General features: G+C 57.3%; 3 protein-coding genes across 6 annotated transcripts; 1 reads left to right on the top strand and 2 right to left on the bottom strand.

Annotated features, from left to right (window-relative positions):
• Positions 1-359: 359 nt before the first annotated feature.
• On the top strand, positions 360-4,064 carry LOC138815827 (von Ebner gland protein 1-like). The gene is made up of 7 exons (XM_070005181.1): positions 360-449; positions 869-1,005; positions 1,925-1,995; positions 2,528-2,638; positions 3,189-3,290; positions 3,477-3,505; positions 3,993-4,064. Exons 1-6 carry the CDS (start codon positions 360-362, stop codon positions 3,500-3,502), a joined length of 537 nt encoding a protein of 178 aa, XP_069861282.1. The 3' UTR covers positions 3,503-3,505; positions 3,993-4,064.
• A 3,283-nt stretch (positions 4,065-7,347) lies between these two features.
• LOC138822254 (von Ebner gland protein 1-like) lies at positions 7,348-14,136 on the bottom strand. Of its 4 annotated transcripts, none has more exons than XM_070014943.1 (8): positions 14,055-14,136; positions 12,700-12,950; positions 12,163-12,299; positions 10,592-10,662; positions 9,946-10,056; positions 9,280-9,381; positions 9,071-9,103; positions 7,348-7,549 (listed from the first exon to the last, which is right to left on the bottom strand). In XM_070014943.1, exons 2-7 carry the CDS (start codon positions 12,787-12,789, stop codon positions 9,078-9,080), a joined length of 537 nt encoding a protein of 178 aa, XP_069871044.1. In that variant the 5' UTR covers positions 12,790-12,950; positions 14,055-14,136; the 3' UTR covers positions 7,348-7,549; positions 9,071-9,077. The 4 variants fall into 4 exon arrangements, with proteins under 4 accessions (XP_069871044.1, XP_069871046.1, XP_069871045.1 ...); XM_070014945.1 differs by having other exon boundaries at positions 14,117-14,135; XM_070014944.1 differs by lacking the exon at positions 14,055-14,136 and adding an exon at positions 13,557-13,997.
• LOC138815816 (odorant-binding protein 2a-like) lies at positions 14,113-19,214 on the bottom strand. Its single transcript, XM_070005172.1, has 6 exons — positions 19,122-19,214; positions 18,461-18,591; positions 18,258-18,328; positions 17,739-17,849; positions 17,052-17,153; positions 14,113-14,369 (listed from the first exon to the last, which is right to left on the bottom strand). The coding sequence occupies exons 1-6, from the start codon at positions 19,212-19,214 to the stop codon at positions 14,113-14,115; spliced, it is 765 nt and encodes a 254-aa protein (XP_069861273.1).
• Between the last annotated feature and the right edge of the window lie 681 nt (positions 19,215-19,895).

The following is a 19,895-nucleotide window of genomic DNA, read 5'->3' as shown; positions in this document are numbered from 1 at the left end:
TCTGTGGCAGCCAGAGTTGCCATGTGGGGTGGGATCCCTCAGGATCTCCCCACACAGGAAGCCACACACCTCCATTCCTTTCCTGCCAGCTCTCGTCTGTGTCCACTCCTCTGGCCAGCCACCCCGTCCTTGGGGTGGAACGCTGCTGTTCAGTGACTTCCAACAATAATGACATTTACCCTCCACTGCAAAGCTGGCCATGTTTGTGGTCAGGAAGGGACAGGCCTGTCCTCTGTGCCAAGTTCCCTGGTTCCAGGACCCAGTGGTATAAAGGCAGCTGGTTCCCAGTGAGGAACTAGCACAGACTCTCCCAGCCCCACGATCGAGCTGTTGGACAGTCGTGAGAGCAGACCTCAGATATGAAGACCCTGTTCCTGATCTTCGGCCTGGGCCTCCTTGCTGTCCTGCAGGTGCAGGGCTTTCCGGTTGTGGAGGAAGAAGAGCAAGAGGTGAGTCTCCATTAGGAGGGGACAGCTGTAGAAGGGGACTGAGACCTCTGGCTGAAGGTCCCATTCCTACCTACATCCAAGGAGACCCTCACTTTAGGGCCATGGCCTGAATCTCAGGCCTAACAGAGCATGAGACAGAGAGCCGTGTGACTGGTCCAGGGGGGCCTAGGGTTCAGAAGGGCTAGCATGGGAGGGGGACACCGCTGTCTTCCCTGGGATGGAGGGAGCCTGTAGCCCTGGCTGACCTACAGGGACTCAGGGCCTGCACGTAGGTGGCCTGGGACAGTGGAAAGTGGTTTGGGATGGGAGGAGGACTGGAACAGGCCCCATGTCTGCACACCTTGGAGATGAAGGTAGAGTCCAGGCCTAAGACCAGAGGACAAGCCCTTACAGGGGTGACAGCTGAGTATCTTCTCTAGGACTTAGGGACGTGGTATTTGAAGGCTGTCATATTCGACAAGGAGATTCCTGGGGGAAGGCAAGGGTCTGTGTCTGTGACCCCCATGGCCATCAAGATCCTGGATGGGGGCAACCTGAAAATCAAGTTCATGATCAGGTGAGTGCCTGCCGGCCATGAGGCCGTGACCTGCCCAGCCTTTTTCTACCCACATAGAAGAGCCAGGAGCTGGTGGGGCAGGCCAACAGTGCCTCACATCTCTTCTCAAATCCAGGGGCTTTTGTTCCAGGGGCTACTGTGCCACTGTGGGTGCCTTGATCAGATGGACCCTGGGTTGTTGAAGCTCTAGAGCAGGCCCAGTGGGCTGGGTGGACTGGCACCTACTTTCTACTTGGTAAAGAACAGCTGTTGTCCATCCAGTCCCTTGGGGGATATTAGCGTCACTCACAGACCCAACCAGAGCTGGCAGACTGGGCTTATGGCCCTAGACTTGTTCATTATCATAGCAAATTGCTGCTCTTCAACACAAGGTTTGCAGACTGACCAGAAAGGGTGGAAGAGACCAAGGAGAAGCCTTGGCAAGGCAGTGCATGGACACCTCTGCAGTCCCTGTGCAGACCCCTGTGTCCTTCCAACCTTTCATCCCCTCTGCATCCATGTGGGGGGGCTTCCGCTTGAACAGCAAGATGGTGCTCGGGTCCTGGGAAGACATTCACCCTGTGTTTTGGGGATCCCCGGGACCTCACATTCACCGACATTTCTTTTATGGGACCAGGTGTTGGGAGCTGTCAATCCGTCTCTAGGCATAGCAGACCGCCAGGACAGGAACTGAGCAGGGCGAGGGTTGGGGGCAACACTGGTGTCTGAGGGAAAGGCAGACCCAGGTCCCCTGTGGGGCAGGAGCACAGCCAGGCGGAGGTGAGGCATGGAGCTATGGCCTCCATGTGACATGGAGGGCTGCCTGGACCTGGAATGAAGGAGCCCACTCCTCCCTGGGCCTGCATGGGCACGCGTGGTCCCACTACCCTCAGGAGAGGTCCTGGGCCGGACAGTGCTGCTCACTGAGCTGGTTTTCCAGGGTTGCGGATCAGTGCCACGATGTGAGTGTGACCCTGCAGGAAACTGAGGAACCCGGAAAATACACCGCCTGTGAGTCCACAGCCCCTCACAGCTGCTCCCCAGTCCCAGCGGGGAGCGGCCAGCATCTGCTCAGGGTGGCCTTTCAGTCAGAGAACCTTTCTCTCCATTCGGCACTTGTTTGCACACACCCTTAGCTCCCATGGCTCAATTTGCCGTCAAGACCCACACTGTCCTCAGCCTGGACAGTGCAGGCTTTCCCAGTGGTGATGGCTGAGCCTAGAGCAGGGTGAGCAGCACGGCTGCCCTGGGCTTTTTGCTGGGGCTCCCAGACTCAGGATGTGGGCACCACTCTGGTGTGTGTGGACATCCTGGCCTGGACATCAGCCCAGGGAGGACGTGGTGAGACCTGCTGCCAGGCTGCCAGGGGCTGGATGCTGAGCACTTTTCCCAGCTGGGTGCTGGGTGCTGGGAGCTGAGTGCTGGGTGCTGGGTGCTAGGTGCCAAGTGCTGAGCACTGGGTGCTGGGTGCTGAATGATCTTACACCCATGCTGCTGCAGGATCTGGTCCTTACTCAGGACTGGTTGTCCCCGTCCTCTGCAGATGGTGGCAAGTATGTGGTACAAATCATTAAGTCGGCCGTGGAGGGCCATTACATCCTCTATGGCGTGACTGACCTGCACGGACATCGGATCCGAACGGCTAAACTTGTGGGTGAGTCACGTGATCTACGGGCCTCCAGAAGTCACCCTGCGACAGGAGGGGCTGAGGCCACTAGAGCAAACCTTGGGCCCCTTTGCCGAGGGGTGCCTGGTGGGCACCAGACAGGAATGGGAAGAGAGGCCTGCATGCAGCTCACCTCTGAGCAGCTCTGGGTGCCAGCACCCTTCCCGGACAGACAGAAAGGCCCAGGACCCTCCTGCGTCCTCCCCAGGGCCAGGTGTGTGTGAGCAGGGAGCAGAGGAAGGCGCGGTGCCCCGAGACCCATGGACGGGTGCCGGCTCCTCCAGGGCGCATTGGTCCTGCCACCGCTCCTGCCCTGGGCCAGGCACAGGGTGCTGAACGGAGAGTGGCCCTGTGTCCCAGCCCAGCTGCCGTGGACTGTGGTGGGACTGTCACCTGGTGGTCCTCGCCTAGCCAGGCTCCAGGCCCACCCCCAGGCCCTTGCCTGGGGCCTCCCCCAGCCCAGCCTGCTCAGTCCTGCAGGCTGGGGTGATATGCCAACAGTCACTCACACTCCTGTCTCCGCCATCCTCACCTGCAGGCACCGACCCTGACTTCAACCAGGAAGCCCTGGAGGACTTTGAGAATGTCACAGGAGCCAGAGGTCTCAACACAGAGAACATCGTCATTCCCAAACAAAGAGGTAGGAAAGAGGCCCCCGCCTAGCACCCCCAGACCGCATGGAGGGAAGGTCACTGCATCACTTCCCGGGGTCAGGCTGCCTTGCATCCTGACTGTCCCTCTGGGATCGTAGGAGATGCTGGCGATGGAGGAACTGGGGGTCTTGAGTGAGCTGCCGGGGTCTGAATCTTGAATCTTTCTTTCACAGAAACCTGCTCTCCGGGAAGTGATTAAGAGGTGAGTGTCAGATACATTGGACAACACCCCCGGTGCTGGGGGTGAGTGAGCCTCCAGAGCCTCTGTGGTCTAGCACCCCACTCCTGCCTGGACAGGGGGAACCCCACCGCCCCGGCGCCCCGAAGGGTGCGGGCTCTGCTTCGGCAGAAATCTTTGCCCGTGAGCGCAGAGCTCAGGTTTCCTTCCGGAATGTGATTCCAGTTTCAGGGCAGGACCGTCCACCCTCTGCGCTCCAGAGGTGGGTTGCTGGAGGAGAGTACGGCCCCTCCCAACTCCTGCACCCCGGCAGCACACCCAAGACCTCCCCCGCCCCTCAGTGGGAGGGTGGCAGCCATGCTGTAGGCCTCAGAATTCCCACGTCCCCCCTGTGAGGTTAGAGACCCTGCCCACGGTCCTGGCCCAGATGAGGACAGACCCAGGGGACACCTGCTGGCATCTTGCCCTGGTCGTTGCATTGGCTGACGTCACCGTTCCTCCTCGCACGCAGCGGGCAGCCTCACTGTGATCTGGTGGATGGGGCCCCAAGAGCCAGCATCTCTCTTCTTTTCTCCCTTCCTGGCCCCGCGAACACTCCTCCTCTTCCCGGTCTCAAGGCCCATGGTGTGGCAGCAGACCCAGTGTCTTATCCTAGGGGACATGGAACCAGCCCCCTCCACTATCTGCCTCTTCCCTCCCCTTCCCTGTATTTCACAATAAAGGGCTTCAGCATTCCCTGGTGACTCTGCCTGTCTGTGAGGCCCTTTGGTGGGGTTTGCTTGGAGGGAGGAATGCCTGGAAGCAGTCAGGAAGCACTGAGGACCCAGCCATGTTCTGATCCCTTCTGGTGCTGCACAAAGACCAGGGAGAGCCTGGCAGGGCTGTGGTTGCAGATGCGCCCCCAGGGTCCCCTGGTTGCTTCCTGCAAATGTGCCACCCACAAAGCCAGGTTTTGATGACTGCTGTGATGGCAGACAAGGATGTGAGGCACACAGGGGCTTCAGCCAAGAGGCCAGCGCCCAGCAGAGCTCATGCACAGCTGGAGGGTCTTTATATTAACACGATACATAATGTATCATAGTCAAGTAATGGTTTTCCATTTATATTCACTGATGCTATACACACACACACACACATCTATCTAGCTAGCTAGCTAGCTATATCTATCTATATATATATTATACTTACAAGTCTCTTTGTCTTTTTCCTTCCCTTACTTACTGACTCATTCTCGCCTTCTTTCCTTCCTCCATTTACAAATTTATATTCAGACATAATCCTTGCAAGAATATTTATATTTAGACATAATTATTTTCCCAGCCAAATCCATTTTTTGTTAATAACTTTTTAACAAAATACTTAATTTTAGGCCTCAAACATAGAACTAATTGTGCTAGTTCAACTCCTAGTGAAAACTCAGGAAGTAGACATCTTGAACTGCTTTTCTATGCACCAACAACTTGTGAAAACGTGTACATGAACAGACCCGAATATATGCGTGCACATGAGCACGTAAGGTCCTGGGCACAGGCAACCAACGAGATGAAGGCCGTGTGGATACCAGGAACAGGAGCAAGGTTGGAGCTGGCAGTGAGGCTGGTGCGGGAGTCAGGTGTCCAAGGACCCTGAGGCTGTCTTTTACCTGTGCAGACAGGGTCAGCACTCTTCACTGGCTTCTGGGGAGCACTGATGAGTCTAATCTTTAGAAGAGGCAGCACCACAGAGGAAGGATGCAGCGCTGGGACTCTGGGGCCACTCACACCCTTGCAGTGCTGATTGTGATCAGCAGAGGGAAACCAGGCTTACTAGGAATACAGTCCTTCCATCCTTCTATCCACCCAGCCACTCATCCACACACTCAACTGTTCTCCCATCTACCATCCACCCATCCATCCTTCCACACAACCACCCATCTACCCACCCTCCTGTTTTCACCTACCCATCTACCCACCTTTCTGTTTTCTCATCCACTCATCCACCCATCCACCCATCCAGCCTTCCAGTCACCAATCCACCTATCCATATACCTACTAGCTACCCATCCATCTATCTTCCATCTGTCCATCCACCCATCCTTCTATCCACCCATCCACCCATTTCCCCATCTACCTAACTACTCATCCATCCTTCCTTCCACTCATCCACCCAATCTTACACACATACATCCACACATCCACCCATTCTTACATCCATCCATCCATCCATTCACCCAAACAAAGTTCTGTTCACTCTAGGCCTTACCTGTCCTCCTGTCTCCTCCTCCTACACTGAAAGATTCCATCTGGCCATTCCAGAAACCTCTCAGAAACTTCGGAGATGAGCCCCTCCCAGAGGAAATACCATTCAGGAGAGGCCTGTCTGCTTCTGCCTGTCCAGCTCAACCTGCTAATGAGAGAGCCTGCCTGTCCATGGGAGTTCGCGTTTCTTACAGGGCTCAGAACCACCCTGCCTATGGAGAGACTCTAACCAAGCCCTGCACCGCCTCTGCTCCCATCCAGCCCCAGCCTCTCTGCCCCTTCATTCCTGCTGAGGAGTGGCTTCCCCCTCCAGCTCTTAGGGAAGTGGTACATCCGGCTCTGGGCAGGAAACATGCCCATTCCTGCAGGGAAGAAGACCAGCCCGCAGCCTCGCTTGACATTTGTCAGCAGAGCTCTCAGGAAGCTGGAGTTCAGGATGAAGGACTGTCCTCCTTGAAGGACTGCTCTGAGTGGGATAGCTGGGTCAGCCTAAGCAGAGACGGGGAGGGGTGTACTTTACAAGTTACCCCTCCTCCAAAGTCCTCCAAAATCAGCACCCCTCTCCCTCCCTTGCAGGACTCCATCCCTGTCCCATAAGAGTCCCTCCCCTGCCCCCAGAACACATTCTTCCCGTGCACCCTCGGCTCCTCCAGAGGCCCCTGGTATCTCCTTGGCCCTGAACGCTCCTTGGTGTATCTGATTTCAGAGGCTGCACCCTGACAGGCAGCGTGCACAACACCTCCACAGCTACCCATGGCACCTGCACACGAGGGAGGTGGGTGGAGCATGGACAGGAAGCCCTGCCCATCTCTCCCCAGCCCTGATCCCCATACTCGGAGTCACTCCTGGGCCTTGTAGACTCTTGGGATCGCAGAAGGTGCAGAAGAATGAATATATGAGCTCTTGGCTCCTCATCCTCAGCTCAAATCCTTCCCAAGGAACGCTGAACACTGCAGGCCACGCCCTGGACTGGGCCCCATTCGATGGGCCCCAGAAGAGAGGAGAGGCGTAAGGTTCAGTCAGGAGAGGTGACATGAGCTGAAGATGCCTGGAAGTTTGGGCCGGCCCGGAAGGCCCTGCGGTCCAGGGTTACCTTTTGAAGAGCCAGATGCCGGGCAGATAGTGGATGCTTCTGCTCGTGCCTCTATCTCCAGCCTGAACACACACAGGCCTCCCCAGGGGCTGAGAACGCTTTCCACCCAACTTCTTTCTCCTATGAAAAAGGAACTATCTTACGTGGCACCTCGGGGGTGCCTGTGGGTGCCCAGTACCTCTCTGAGCGGGAGATCTATGAGCCCATGAAGCCCTCGGGGACTGGGCCCATGGGAATTGTAGCTTGCAGGATTTTTTCAAAAACATCTCTGGTTCTGGCTCCTCTTGCCTGTCTGTGGTCACTTACTCAGGTCAGCGCTGTGTCTAACACCCTCACACACAAGACTGGGAGACAGCCAGCTCTTCCTCAGAATCAATCCATTAGAATCCCACCATCCAGGACCCCTGCCCAGCAAGCAACCCCATGTCCAGCCCCTGGCTGGTGCAGGGAGCCCAGCGAGTTCCCCCACTATGAGCACAACCCCAAGAAATCCCAAAGCAGCCCACCAAGGGCCTCCATAGACAGCAATCACCAGGGACTGTTGCAGCTCTTTATTGAGAGAGAAGGGAGGAGGGTGAGGGCCAAGGCAGCAGGTAATGAAGAGCACTGGACATGGGGGCGGGGCTAGTCCAATGGCCCCCAGGGCAAAAGTTCAGGGTGATGCCACCGGGCTGCTTCCAAGCCGTAGTTCAGCGTAGCTCAGCATCCGTGAGGCCACGGAGGGAGGGAGGAAGAGGGCTGCAGCAGGGGAGAGGAACTCTCAGGCTCTCCCACCATGAGATCACAGCAGAGGGCAGACAAGCCATTGGCCAGGCTGCCTGCTGAGCTCCATGTCCAGGTGTGAAGAGGGGCAGGTGACTTTGGCAAACAGAATAACAGTGGCAAGACACACACATTTGGACTCTTGTTTTGTCCCTATCTGGGAAGAAGACCTTAGGCAAACTCTTAAACAACACACAAGAGACACAGGAATTCTGAGGTCCTGCAGCATGTCTGTTGCCTTTCTCTTTGTTTTGTTTGTTTGGTGTGTGTGTGAGAGAGAGAGACAGAGAGACAGAGAGACAGAGAGAGAGAGACAGAGAGACAGAGAGAGACAGAGAGCAAGAAAGAAAGAGGAAGAGAAAGAGAGAGAGAAAGAACAGGTCCTAAGGCCAAAGCTAGAATTCTACCATTTGAGCTATAGTTCCACTTCTTGGTTTTTGGGGTGCTTTATTAGAGAGCTTGTGGATTTTCCTGCCCAGGCTGGCTTTGAATGATGATCCTCAGATCTCAGCCTCCTGAGTAGCTGGGATTACAGGCATGAGCCACCAGTGCCTGGCTGGCTGTCCCCTTTCTTAAAAGCAGCCCAGGGAGTAAAGCGACCCAGGGATGGATGACTCTACCTGGCCACTCTTGGTGATGAGGCTCAGCTGTGAGTGAACATGGATAAGGAAGCAGTCATCATTACAGAAAGCCAAGACCAGCCATTCTCCTCAACTAGGGGTACATACTGAGCTGTGGGGACCCTTGCCCATGGAGGACGCTGAGGGTCCTGCTCAGGACAGCCACATAGATACACAAGATGCTGGCTTTGTAGCAGAGGAAGACCAGGACCCAGCCATGCCCACTGGCACCCATAGATCTACACCCAGTGGTCTTAGTGGAGGCCTGGGATCTGGGGAAATTAGGCTGGGGGCCTCTTCCCACAAGAGGAAGCTCCTGACCCATTTTGGCTTATATTCAGGTAGTTTGGACCAAAATCCATGGTGATTTTAGGAAAGAGTGTTTGGAGAAGGCTGTATACCTGTGAAAATGGAACTAGGAGAGCTGAGGGAAATGGGGGAGAATAAAACTCCTGTATACAATACCTTAAAGAGCATTTTTTAAATTAATTTTAAAAGATGCGTTACACTCATAGACTGACATGTTGCATTGAAATTCATTTGTACAACTACTTAGAGATAATTTTAAAAGAAAAAGAAGAAGGAGGAGGAGGAGGAGGAGGAAGAAGAGGAGGAGGAAGAGCAGGAGGAAGTCTTCAGAATATGGAAGGCAGGCAACTACAGGAAGGGCAGCTAGTGTGTAGATTTCAACCTGCCTGGGAATGGCCTATGGGAAGGAAATCTGAGCTCAGTGCTGGTGGGGAAGGGCTCTACACCTCTGGGACAGGTGGCTGCTCCTGCCCAGGCAGGAGCAGGGATGGAGGACAGACCCAAGGAGCTCCTGAAGCCCCATCAACACCCAGCACCAGCATGTTTACCAGGGTCCCCCAAAACCAACCTTTATCCTAATCGCTTCCTGAAGAGCAGGTTTCTGTCAGAGAAAGGAAAACAGGATTCAGACCCCAGCTGCTCACTCGAGACCGCAGCTCCTCCATCACCAGCATCTCCCACGATCCCAAAGGGACAGTCGGGGTACAATGCAGCCTGAGCCCGTGAAGTGACACAGTGACTTTCCCTCCATGGGGTCTGGGGTGTGCTCTTTCCTACCCCTTTGTTTGAGGATGACGATGGTCTCTGGGCTGAGACCTCTGACTCCTGCAGCCCTCTTTAAGTCCTCCAGGGCTTCCTGGTTGAAGTCAGGGTCTCTGCCTGCAAGTGAGGATGGCGGAGACAGGAGCGTGAGTGACTGTTGGCATATCACCCCAGCCTGCAGGACTGAGCAGGCTGGGCTGGGGGAGGCCCTGCCCACCCTGAGGGGCCTGGCCTGGAGGCGGGGGGCTGGGCCTGGAGCCTGGCTAGGCAAGGACCACCAGGTCCCACCACAGTCCACGGCAGCTGGGCTGGGACACAGGGCCACTCTCCGTTCAGCACCCTGTGCCTGGCCCAGGGCAGGAGCGGTGGCAGGACCAGTGCACCCTGGAGGAGCCGGCACCCGTTGGTGGGGCTCGGGGCACGGCGCCTTCCCTCTGCTCCCTGCTCACACACACCTGGCCCTGGGGAGGACGCAGGAGGGTCCTGGGCCTTTCTGTCTGTCCGGGAAGGGTGCTGGCACCCAGAGCTGCTCAGAGGTGAGCTGCATGCAGGCCTCTCTTCCCATTCCTGTCTGGTGCCCACCAGGCACCCCTCGGCAAAGGGGCCCAAGGTTTGCTCTAGAGGCCTCAGCCCCTCCTGTCGCAGGGTGACTTCTGGAGGCCCGTAGATCACGTGACTCACCCACAAGTTTAGCCGTTCGGATCTGATGTCCGTGCAGGTCAGTCACGCCATAGAGGATGTAGTGGCCCTCCACGGCCGACTTAATGATTTGTACCACGTGTTTGCCGCCATCTGCAGAGGACGGGGACAACCAGTCCTGAGTAAGGACCAGATCCTGCAGCAGCATGGGTGTAAGATCATTCAGCACCCAGCACCCAGTGCTCAGCACTTGGCACCTAGCACCCAGCACCCAGCACTCAGCTCCCAGCACCCAGCACCCAGCTGGGAAAAGTGCTCAGCATCCAGCCCCTGGCAGCTTGGCAGCAGGTCCTCACCACGTCCTCCCTGGGCCGATGTCCAGGCCAGGGTGTCCCCACACACCAGAGTGGTGCCCACATCCTGAGCCTGGGAGCCCCAGCAAAAAGCCCAGGGCAGCTGTGCTGCTCACCCTGCTCTAGGCTCAGCCATCACCACTGGGAAAGCCTGCACTGTCCAGGCTGAGGACAGTGTGTGGGTCTTGAAGGCAAATTGAGCCATGAGAGCTAAGGATGTGTGCAAACAAGTGCCAAATGGAGAGAAAGGTTCTCTGACTGAAAGGCCACCCTGAGCAGACACTGGCCGCTCCCCGCTGGGACTGGGGAGCAGCCATGAGGGGCTGTGGACTCACAGGCAGTGTATTTCCCGGGTTCCTCAGTTTCCTTCAGGGTGTTGCTTATCTCCCTGCAGTGGCCTGCAATCCTGGAAAACAGAAGGTCAGTGAGCAGCTCTCTTCTGCTCTGGGCCTCTCTGCTGGGGACAGCCACAGTGTGTGTCCTAAGGAGGCCCAGGGAGGGGCATGGCCTAAGGAGAAGCAGCCTTCACCCCATCTCAGGTCCAGGCAACAGGTGGTCCCCAGGCCTCAGTCCACAGGCAGATCCCTGGCCTCTGCTGGGACCACTGCTCCTTTCCAGACCTCCAATGCCTGTCTGAGCCCCCTCTACTCTCTCCAGAGAAACCTCTAGGCTGCCCAGTTTGCATCCTCATTTGTGGCTGTGGGTCTGCCCTCTAACCCTCACCTGGCCAGCCCCTCTAGCTGCTAGCCTACTGGATGTGAGAATCTCAGGGACAGCCCCCAGAACAGACCGTCCCTGTCACAGTGAGGGAATGCTTCAGCTCTGGAAATGAGGTAGAGACCACACTCCATGGCCATCCCTGTGGTCAGTGTGGCCTAAGGGCAGGATCTTAGAACCAAATCACAGACACTGTCACAGCACAACGCGGGTGGGAACCAGGAGGATGAGTGAGCTGCACAGGTGGAAGCCATGCTGGTGGGGGCCTGGGGGGGGCGGGGGGGGTGTGCAGACGGGTCACACAGATGAGAGCCACAGAGGGGAGGGCCCGGAGGGGAGGGCCCAGAGGGGAGGGCCCAGAGGGGAGGGCCACAGAGGGGAGGGCCCAGAGGGGAGGGCCCAGAGGGGAGGGTCACACAGATGAGAGCCACAGAGGGGAGGGCCCAGAGGGGAGGGCCCAGAGGGGAGGAACACAGAGGGGAGGGCCCAGAGGGGAGGGCCCAGAGGGGAGGAACACAGAGGGGAGGGCCCAGAGGGGAGGGCCACAGAGGGGAGGGCCACAGAGGGGAGGGCCCAGAGGGGAGGGCCCAGAGGGGAGGGCCACAGAGGGGAGGAACACAGAGGGGAGGGCCCAGAGGGGAGGGCCACAGAGGGGAGGGCCACAGAGGGGAGGGCCACAGAGGGGAGGGCCCAGAGGGGAGGAACACAGAGGGGAGGGCCACAGAGGAATTTCAAAGGTGTCTCTCACATTGCCTGACAAGCCATCTTGCTTGTGTTTTGCGCCCCCTGTAGGCCATTCTGCAAACCCCACACCTGTGAGGCTCCCAAAGAGAAATTCACTAGAAGGTCTATGAGGTCAAGGGTCCATGAGCCCATTCTGACAGCTCTGATCAGGTCTGAATATAAAACTCCTGTCCCCACAGGGCCTGGGTGACCAACAACTGTTCCCTCACCAGTAGAAGGTGGGTGCCAGCCCCCAAGCCCACCACGTCCGCTCTGGGACCCCTAGACCACAGGGCCCTTCTGACCAAGGCACCCCTGTGGCACCGTTGCTCCTAAACCTCCAGGTGTGGAGAGACGCAGGAAGTGAGGCGGAGTAGAAAGCATTGTCTGCCTGCCCCAGCCCTGGGTCGAGCCAGGGAAAGCTGAAGGAGAGCATGGCCTCCTGGCGGGGCCAGCAGACACTCACCCGAGAGTGAACGTGATTTTGAGGTTGCCCCCGTCCAGGATCTTGATCTTCATGGGGGTCACAGACACAGAGCCCAGCTTTCCGCCAGGAATCTCCTTGTCGGATGCCAAGGCTTTAAAATACCAAGTCCCTGCGTCCTGGGGACAGTACGTGTCTGTCACCACGGTGTGAGCAGACCCCCTGCAGATGCGCCCTCCCCGATCCAAGCCCCACACTACACCTTGGCCTCCATCTCCTTCCATGCGCTGCCCTTGCCGGTCCACTGGAGGCTCTGAGTCCCCGTAGCCCAGCCAGGACTGCAGGCTCCCTCCGCCCAGCTAGGGCTGAAGCGAGGCCCCCTTCCTACCATAGCTTCTTTGCACCCCGAGCCCATCTTAACCAGCCACCCCATGCTCTGTCACACGTTGCCTTGGAAGGGCTTCGGGATTGACCCTAACACAAGGGCCTCCCTGGATGCATGGGAGACTGGGGTCTTCACCCAAGCCGCCTCAGTCTCCTTTCCTGGTATCCTCTCCCATCCCCGCAACTGAGGCTCACCTTCTTCTCCTCCTCCACCATAGTCGGAAGGGTCTGAGCCTGCAGGACAGCAACGAGGCCCAGGCCGAAGCTCAGGAGCAGGGTCTTCATGTCTGGGGTCTGCTTGACGGCTGCCGAATAGCTCGCTCGCGGGGCTGGGGGAGCCTGCTGGTTCCTCACATCAGCTGCCCTTTATACCACTGGGTCCTGGAACCGGGGAACTTGGCACAGAAGACAGGCCTGTCCCTTCCTGACCACAAACACCGCCAGCTCTGCAGTGGAGGATAAATGTCATTATTGTTGGAAGTCACTGAACAGCAGCGTTCCACCCCAAGGATGTGCAGGACGGGGTGGCTGGCCAGAGGAGCAGACCCAGACGAGAGCTGGCAGGAAATGATACGTACACTGTGGGAAGGAAGGTGCGGGGACAGAGGGACTGGGGCTCGGGTCTCAGTGACCTTCCTCTGTCCTTGGGTGTGTCACTTAACCTCAAATTCTGACTGAACAAAGAAAGGCCCTGCACTTTGCACACGAAAACACATACATTCTAAGAGGTTGTGCGCCCTCCTGAGCAAGGCGTGCAAAGGTCCCAGCTCCACGGAGGGAGACCACACGCATGTGCTCACGTGAGTCAGACACAGGAAAGAAGCCCCAGCTGTGAAGGAGCCGAGGCCCCAGGCCCCGAGGCTGGCAGCAGCCCTGGACTCTCTCCTGGGGAATGGGGAGGGTCTCCCTGAAACTAGAAAGGAGGCTGAGAAACCCTTTCTAATGCATCCCAGAGTCCCCGGCTTGTTGAACTTCACAGGGCGCTGATAAGGTGCAGAGCATCCTATCCAAGCATGAGCTTGGCCAACCCGTCCACGAGCCACTGGCTTTACCTGTGACACCTCAGCGTCTGTCTTGAAATATGTGGCAAATGTCCTGTCTTGTGTCCGTCCACCTTTGGAGAGGAGGGGAGGGGAGGGGAGAGAAGAGGAGAGGAGAGAGGGGAGGGAAGGAAAAGAAGGGGAGAGGAGAGGAGAGAAGAAAGGAAGGGAGAGGAGAAGGTAGGGGAGGGAAGGGAAGGAGAAGAGAGAAGAGGAGAGGGGAGGGGAGAGGTGAAGGGAGGGGAGAGAAGAGGAGAGAAGAGGAGAGGAGAGGAGAAGGAAGGAGAAGGGAAGAGAAGAGGAGAGGACAGGAGGGGAGAAGAGAAGATAAGAGAAGATGAAAGGAGAGGAGAGGAGAGGGGAAGGGAGAGGAGGGGAGGAGAGAAGAAAATAGGACAGGAGAGGGGAAGAGAAGGGAAGGGAGGGGACAGGAGGGGAGGGGAGGGGGGAGGGGAGGGGAGGTATAAGAGACCCTGAAACTAGTGATGGAAAAAGCTCTGGCTTTCTTGCCTGGGAAGCTCCTGACAGCGGCCCTGGGGCCCCGGAGGCGGCTCCCAGCTCGGCTCCCTCACCAGAAGGAAGCGAAGTCAGTGAAGCGAGTGGCAGTGCCGCGCTGGCTCTGCGTGGGCGCGGGCCATGCACGCTTCCCGTAGAAGGCCTGTCCCACGGTCGCCACCGTACCGTGACTATCTCGGCTGGCAGTCTCGGAACAGTGCATGGCACCAATGCCTTGGGCAAGGACCGCCACCATGAGGAAGAAGCAGCTTTTATCTCTGGCATCGGAAGGACATCTTCCTGCCTCCCACGTCGTCTCGTTCCTGGTGGCTGGAAATCAGCACTGGGGCAGGCTCTGATGGCAGCTGTGCCATTCTGGCCCCACAGCTCTCCCCCTCCCTGGCCCACAGCTCTCCCCCGCCCTGGCCCACACCTCTCCCCCTCCCTGGCCCACACCTCTCCCCCTCCCTGGCCCACACCTCTCCCCCTCCCTGGCCCACACCTCTCCCCCTCCCTGGCCCACACCTCTCCCCCTCCCTGGCCCACACCTCTCCCCCTCCCTGGCCCACACCTCTCCCCCGCCAGGCCTACATCACTCCAACACCCTCTGTCCACAGCACAGCCATTCGTTTCCCATGTCCAGCACCCTGCAGGCACGGCTTGCTGAATCAGCAGGCTGTGTAGGCACCCACGGCCGGATCTGAGGTGCTGGTCCATCCTCCGCTGTGCCACCCTGGACCTGGGCACTTCCTGTCTCTACAGAAAGGCCCACAAGCTGGGACCCTAGCCCCGGGGAAGTAGTTGAGATTACAAGTGGTCCAGGAAGACCGGTTACCCAGAGCCCTGGAGAGGCCTGATGGCCTCTTGGGCCCGATACTCAGATGAGGAATGACAAGGCCCAGGGTCCCAAGAAATTCTAGAGGCTTCCATAAAAATAACCCCAAAGAGAGGATTGGCAATGGACACACAACTAACTTCCTATTGAATACTGGAGTGAGTTCATTTGGTTCTGAATTAGACATTGAGAGTGTTAAACATTGCCGCCATTGTCACAGTGGTGGGGGTCATGGGACATTCCACGTGCCAGCCTCTGGAATGCAAAGTGGGTAGGCAGAAATTAAATCATGGCTTTTTATGCGTACCTGACTGACCTGTCCTGTCCTTAGGTGTAAATTGAGTGTTCAAATGACCCCTGTACCTGGAGTGCAACAGCTCCACCTACAGGTAGCTCATGAGAATGCCGTCCACCTGCAATCTGCCAAAAGCCTGGGTTTGATGCCACATGAAGTCTATGAAAAACTAAGCAAAGCTGTGTGCGCTTAGCAGGGTCCTTGGATGAGCTGTTCCAGTGGTCCTCATCAAAGCACTATTCATGGAAGGGGTGGTGTGCCCTAAGAGACCCTGAAAGGAATCCAGCCGATTCTAAGCAGATATTTTGAGCATGAACCATTCTGTTCGCTTGTTTTTTATTACAGTGTGTACATGTTACTTGCTTTCGGGTTCCACACTAATACAAATTGGTACATGAGCTAAGAGTATAAATGATACTGTCCAGGATAGCCACTCGACTGTGCTTAAAAAATAATCAGGAATGAGACAGTTGTGTCTACTCTCTCCACTCTTACTCAATGTAGCACTTGAATTTTTAGCCAGAGAAATAAGACAAGAAAAAGAAAATAAGGGTTGCAAATCATAAAGCGAAACTTTTAGTTATTCCTAATTGCAGACAATATCATCCTATACTGACTAGGCAAACCCAGCCTGATTCCATTGGGGCGGGCAGTTCAGGGCTATGTTTACCATCTTGAGTACAGGACAGCTCAAAGCGGGGCCTCCCCTGACACTATCTCTCCAGCCCAGGACCCAGATTCACGCAAAGCCTGCTGGGGTGGGTGTTCATCCAGCGCCCTCCCCCACCGGGGCTATCACATTCTCCTACAGAACTGTCGGGTACCATACCCCCTGGGGCCCTTACTAGGTCTATCTCCCCATCCTAGCAGTGCTCTTAGGGATGTAACCCCAGGCCCCTTCACAGACATGCCAAACTCAAAGTCATTGCTGTCGTGCTTTATTTAGAGTGAAGCAGGGCTGGGTGGGAGATGGAAGGATAAGGTACAAGCCACGGTTCAAGAAGAAGGGGCGGTCCAGGCACGAGAGGTGGTCCGGGGAGCTCCCAGCACTGTGTTGGTGGCAGGATGGCTGAGAGGGACAGACCCTGGTGGCTGCTGTGACAGGAAGAGGAGCAAAGGTAAGTGCCCATCGCGTGGGAGCCGCAGGTGGTCTAGGCTGCGGGACAGGGTGCAGACACTGGGCTTGGGATGTTCCTTCCCCAAGCTTCGGGGCCTGTTGGGAAGCCATGAGCCCCCAGAGCCATCACTGCGCCTCTGTGACCAGCCAGGTCTCCAAACATCCCTGGTGTGTATTTGGGGTGGGAGATTGGACCATGGGGGGAGCAAGGGAGCGGGGAGAATGATGGTAAAGCAAAGAGCATTGGGAAGTGGGGTGATCTCTCAGCCTTTGGCTGACAGTGTTGATTCACTGATCTGGATGTCTCCAGCCAAGTTATCAAGAGAGGATGCTGATCAAAGAAAGGAGTTTCAGGAACGCCCCTTGGGGCCGACTCCTGCCTGATGTGTCACGGCCACAGCAGCTGGACCTCAAACACCAGGGCCCAACTCAGCTTTAACACCATTCTCCCAGAGGGTGACTTACCCTAGTTCTGCTCAGGAACACAGTTATCTGCAGAAGCCAAGAAAACACAAGAGTGAGAGGTGCGGGAGAAAGGGCCCAGGGCCCAGCATGTCGGGATCTTAACCCTTCGGTGGCTGAGCACTGAACGGGGCGGGGTCCCGCTGTCCTTGTGTCTTCCCACAGAGACACAGAGAGCGAGAGAGCCGTGCATGGACACAAGGGGGGAGTGGACGGAAGGAGACCCTGTGACATGGGAAGTTGTAGGGGACTCAGGGAGGATTGGGGACGCAGAGCAGGGGCGTAGACAGAGCTCGCGCTCACCCTTCTGCTCAGGCATGATGATGTTCTCCTGCAGGAGTCCCTTGTGCTGTGTGAATTTCTTAAATTCTTTCAGGGCCTCGGGGCTTGCCTCGGGGCTCCTTCCTGTGCACGGAGGTAGAGGCCAGAGTGAGGAGTGGGGGGCCGGCGGCTGCCCACGGTGCATGCACGGCCCGGGATGAGTCCCACCTAGCACCAGGGGCTCTGCCCTCCAGCAGCCAGAGGCAGAAGGAGAGGGGAGCTCTGGGGTGGGAGCACCTCCCAAACCACTGAGTGACCCTCACGAGCTGGGCTGATCCTGAGCAGACCTGCAGGGTCACACACTGACCCCAAAGGCCTCTGTACCTCCGGGGTGCTTGCCTGTGCCCTGGCCCTGGAGGGTCCCTCACCCACAGACTTCCGTTGGGGTCCAGCACCTTCACTATGACCTTTGGCCTGAGATCACAGGAAGTTGCTCCTGCCAGCTTCCAGGGCTGAAACTCCCTCCTGGGTCATCAGGTCTCTCGGGGCCTGGGCTGCCCCTGTCCCTGACAGTCTCTGCCCAGATAACCCTCTTTGGAGCCTGAGCCATCCCCACGCAGTACACAGTACCAGGCCATGGAGACCTCACAGCGCCAAGCTACAGCTATGTCCATTCTACTAACAGCCCAGATGGTGGCACAGGAGACAGGGGCTCTGAGGGGCCCTCACCCAAGAGCTTTCCCATGCCAAATGTTTTCCCAGGGCGCTGCTTTTCACAGTATATGATGACATGGTCCTTCATGGGCAGCTGCTCTACAAATATCAACTTGTGTCCCTTTGCTGTAGATGAAGAAGGGGAAAAGTCCTTTAGCATATCCATTCCTGGAGAAGACATTGACAATGACATTAAGGAATAGTCTAGAACATGATGGTGGGAGATCCAGCTAGCCTGAGCCCAGGCCTTGCTGTGGTCCCTGACACTGGGCAGGAAGTCCCTCCCCTGGGTGCTATAGAATCCAGATGATTGACAGCAGAAGAGGTCAAGGTGGGAGGAGGTCCCAGGCCCTACTCTACCCTGCTCTGCTTCCCATACCGCCCAGATGTCCAAGTCCTTCTCTGCTGTAGCACGTGGTGGTGGCTGGTGTCAAGGCCACAGACACCCAGGATGGGAGGTGGCCCCTTCTGTGAGGTTGACAAAGCAGGGGCCCTCCCGTCCCCAAGGATCAGGCCAAGCCAGGGCAGACTCACAGTCCCTATATTTGCCAGGCTGTTCCAGTTTGTACATCAGAACCTTCTTCTCATAGCACCGACCATTAAACCTGAAAAACAGGGGACCACAGCTCTCAGAATGCCCTGTTCAGCCTAGCTGACTCCCTAAAAATCCCATCCCACCCCTGCCTGGGAGGAAGGGAGAGAAAGTGGATGGAGGAGAGCCATGGGGCAACACTCACTTGAAGTTGATCTTGGCCTCCAAGTTCCCACCTTCCAAGGCCGTTATAGTCACAGGGAACACCTCCCGGGGCCTCCTCCCCTCCGTCAGGTTCTTGGACACCATTGCCTTCACATACCAGGTCCCGGTGATCTGGAAGAGACCGCGCCATGAGCCAGCCCTGAGAGCCCAGGTTTCCCCTGCCGGCCTTCCCACACACAGCCTGAGTGATGATACTCCCACCGCCCAGGCTGCTGCCCCCGAGATGCGATGCACCCACACACACCTGCACCCCTGAGCTCAGTCCAGCCCAGCACTCCAGACTCCAGGCCCTGGGTGGAGGCAGTGGGTATCTGTACCCCAGATGCCATTCTCTATTTTTTTCTGGGAAGGGTGTCCCAAGCCCCAGTGCCAGGCAAGTTCTCAGTCCTGAAAATCCCTCCCTGAGAGGGCCCAGGATCTGGGTATCCATTCAACAGACCCCCTCCCCTAACCTGCTCCACTGAGCCAGCCCTGACCAGCCCTGTCCCAGGCAGGCAGCCATAGGTTGGCTGGGAACTGGAGTCCCCAGTCTCTGAGCACCTCAGGCTGGATGACACCTTCTGATACAGGGCTCAGTCAATGTCGGGTGACCGGCCCTCATGCCATTCTCCTGCCCCATCCACCGCCCCGCCCAAGCTCACATTCAGCTCCTGTGGGGAGAAAAACAGAGGGTCCTGGGCCTGCAGGGCAGCCACCAGCCCGAGCAGCACGGCGGTCAGGAGCAGGGTCTTCATCTCCGGGCTCTGTGCTCACAGATGAGGCAGGTCTCCTGTGTTGTCTGGAGGAGACTGATGCCTTTTATGTCCCCCACGGCCAGTGGCCTGTGCCCACGTGGCACCGACCATATCCTCCTGTCCATTTGTCATGGCCAAATCTATGTCCATCATGGAGGTGGAAGGGTATTATTGTTGGAATCTGATGAATAGCAACTCAGTGCTCACAGAGCAGCCATGTGGTGGGGGGTGGGGAGGGGGGCCCCGTCATTCAGTGTGTTGGCACATGGGTCTGTATTTTAAAATGAGGGAGGAAGGCCCTGGCTTCCTCACCCTCCCCTCCAACACACCCTCTGGCCACCCACGTCCCGCCTGAGCCCTGTTCCCTGGGGAACTGTGTCTCACCTCACGTCACTGAGGAAGGGGCTGAACTTCTGAACCACAGACAGCCCCCACCCCCGGCTCCCTAGAGCCCCAGCCCTGTGTCCATGGAGTCCTCTCACTTCCCTCCCGTGCCTCACCCTGAGCCTCCTGGGAATGGGCATCGATCTGGGTCTGCTGAGATGTCACCAGCTCGGGACAGGCCCCAGCCCACACTGTGAATCAACGTCCCTCCCCCCTGCCCATTCTGCTCCGAGGCCAGCCACACTTGTTGAGAGCCCTCCCAGATGCCGCTGCTTTGCCTTTTCCAACCTGTGGCCA

The sequence above is a fragment of the Dipodomys merriami genome, unplaced genomic scaffold (assembly GCF_024711535.1).
Source record: "Dipodomys merriami isolate MVZ:Mamm:240054 unplaced genomic scaffold, mDipMer1.0.p SCAF_11, whole genome shotgun sequence".
NCBI lineage: Eukaryota > Metazoa > Chordata > Mammalia > Rodentia > Heteromyidae > Dipodomys > Dipodomys merriami.
The sequence above is the reverse complement of the archived record's forward strand: the minus strand, read 5'-3'. Positions and strand labels throughout refer to the sequence as shown.

Coding starts and splice junctions, on each gene's coding strand:
- LOC138815827 (XM_070005181.1), top strand. CDS start 360: ATGAAGACCCTGTTCCTGATCTTCGGCCTGGGCCTCCTTGCTGTCCTG. Junction 450..868: donor TGGAGGAAGAAGAGCAAGAG/GTGAGTCTCCAT, acceptor TATCTTCTCTAG/GACTTAGGGACGTGGTATTT. Junction 1,006..1,924: donor AAAATCAAGTTCATGATCAG/GTGAGTGCCTGC, acceptor CTGGTTTTCCAG/GGTTGCGGATCAGTGCCACG.
- LOC138822254 (XM_070014943.1), bottom strand. CDS start 12,789: ATGAAGACCCTGCTCCTGAGCTTCGGCCTGGGCCTCGTTGCTGTCCTG. Junction 10,663..12,162: donor AAAATCACGTTCACTCTCGG/GTGAGTGTCTGC, acceptor TCTGTTTTCCAG/GATTGCAGGCCACTGCAGGG. Junction 10,057..10,591: donor ACCCGGGAAATACACTGCCT/GTGAGTCCACAG, acceptor CGTCCTCTGCAG/ATGGCGGCAAACACGTGGTA.
- LOC138815816 (XM_070005172.1), bottom strand. CDS start 19,214: ATGAAGACCCTGCTCCTGACCGCCGTGCTGCTCGGGCTGGTGGCTGCC. Junction 17,850..18,257: donor GCCTGGCAAATATAGGGACT/GTGAGTCTGCCC, acceptor CTTCATCTACAG/CAAAGGGACACAAGTTGATA. Junction 14,370..17,051: donor CATCATGCCTGAGCAGAAGG/GTGAGCGCGAGC, acceptor GCTGATTTCCAG/CCACCAGGAACGAGACGACG.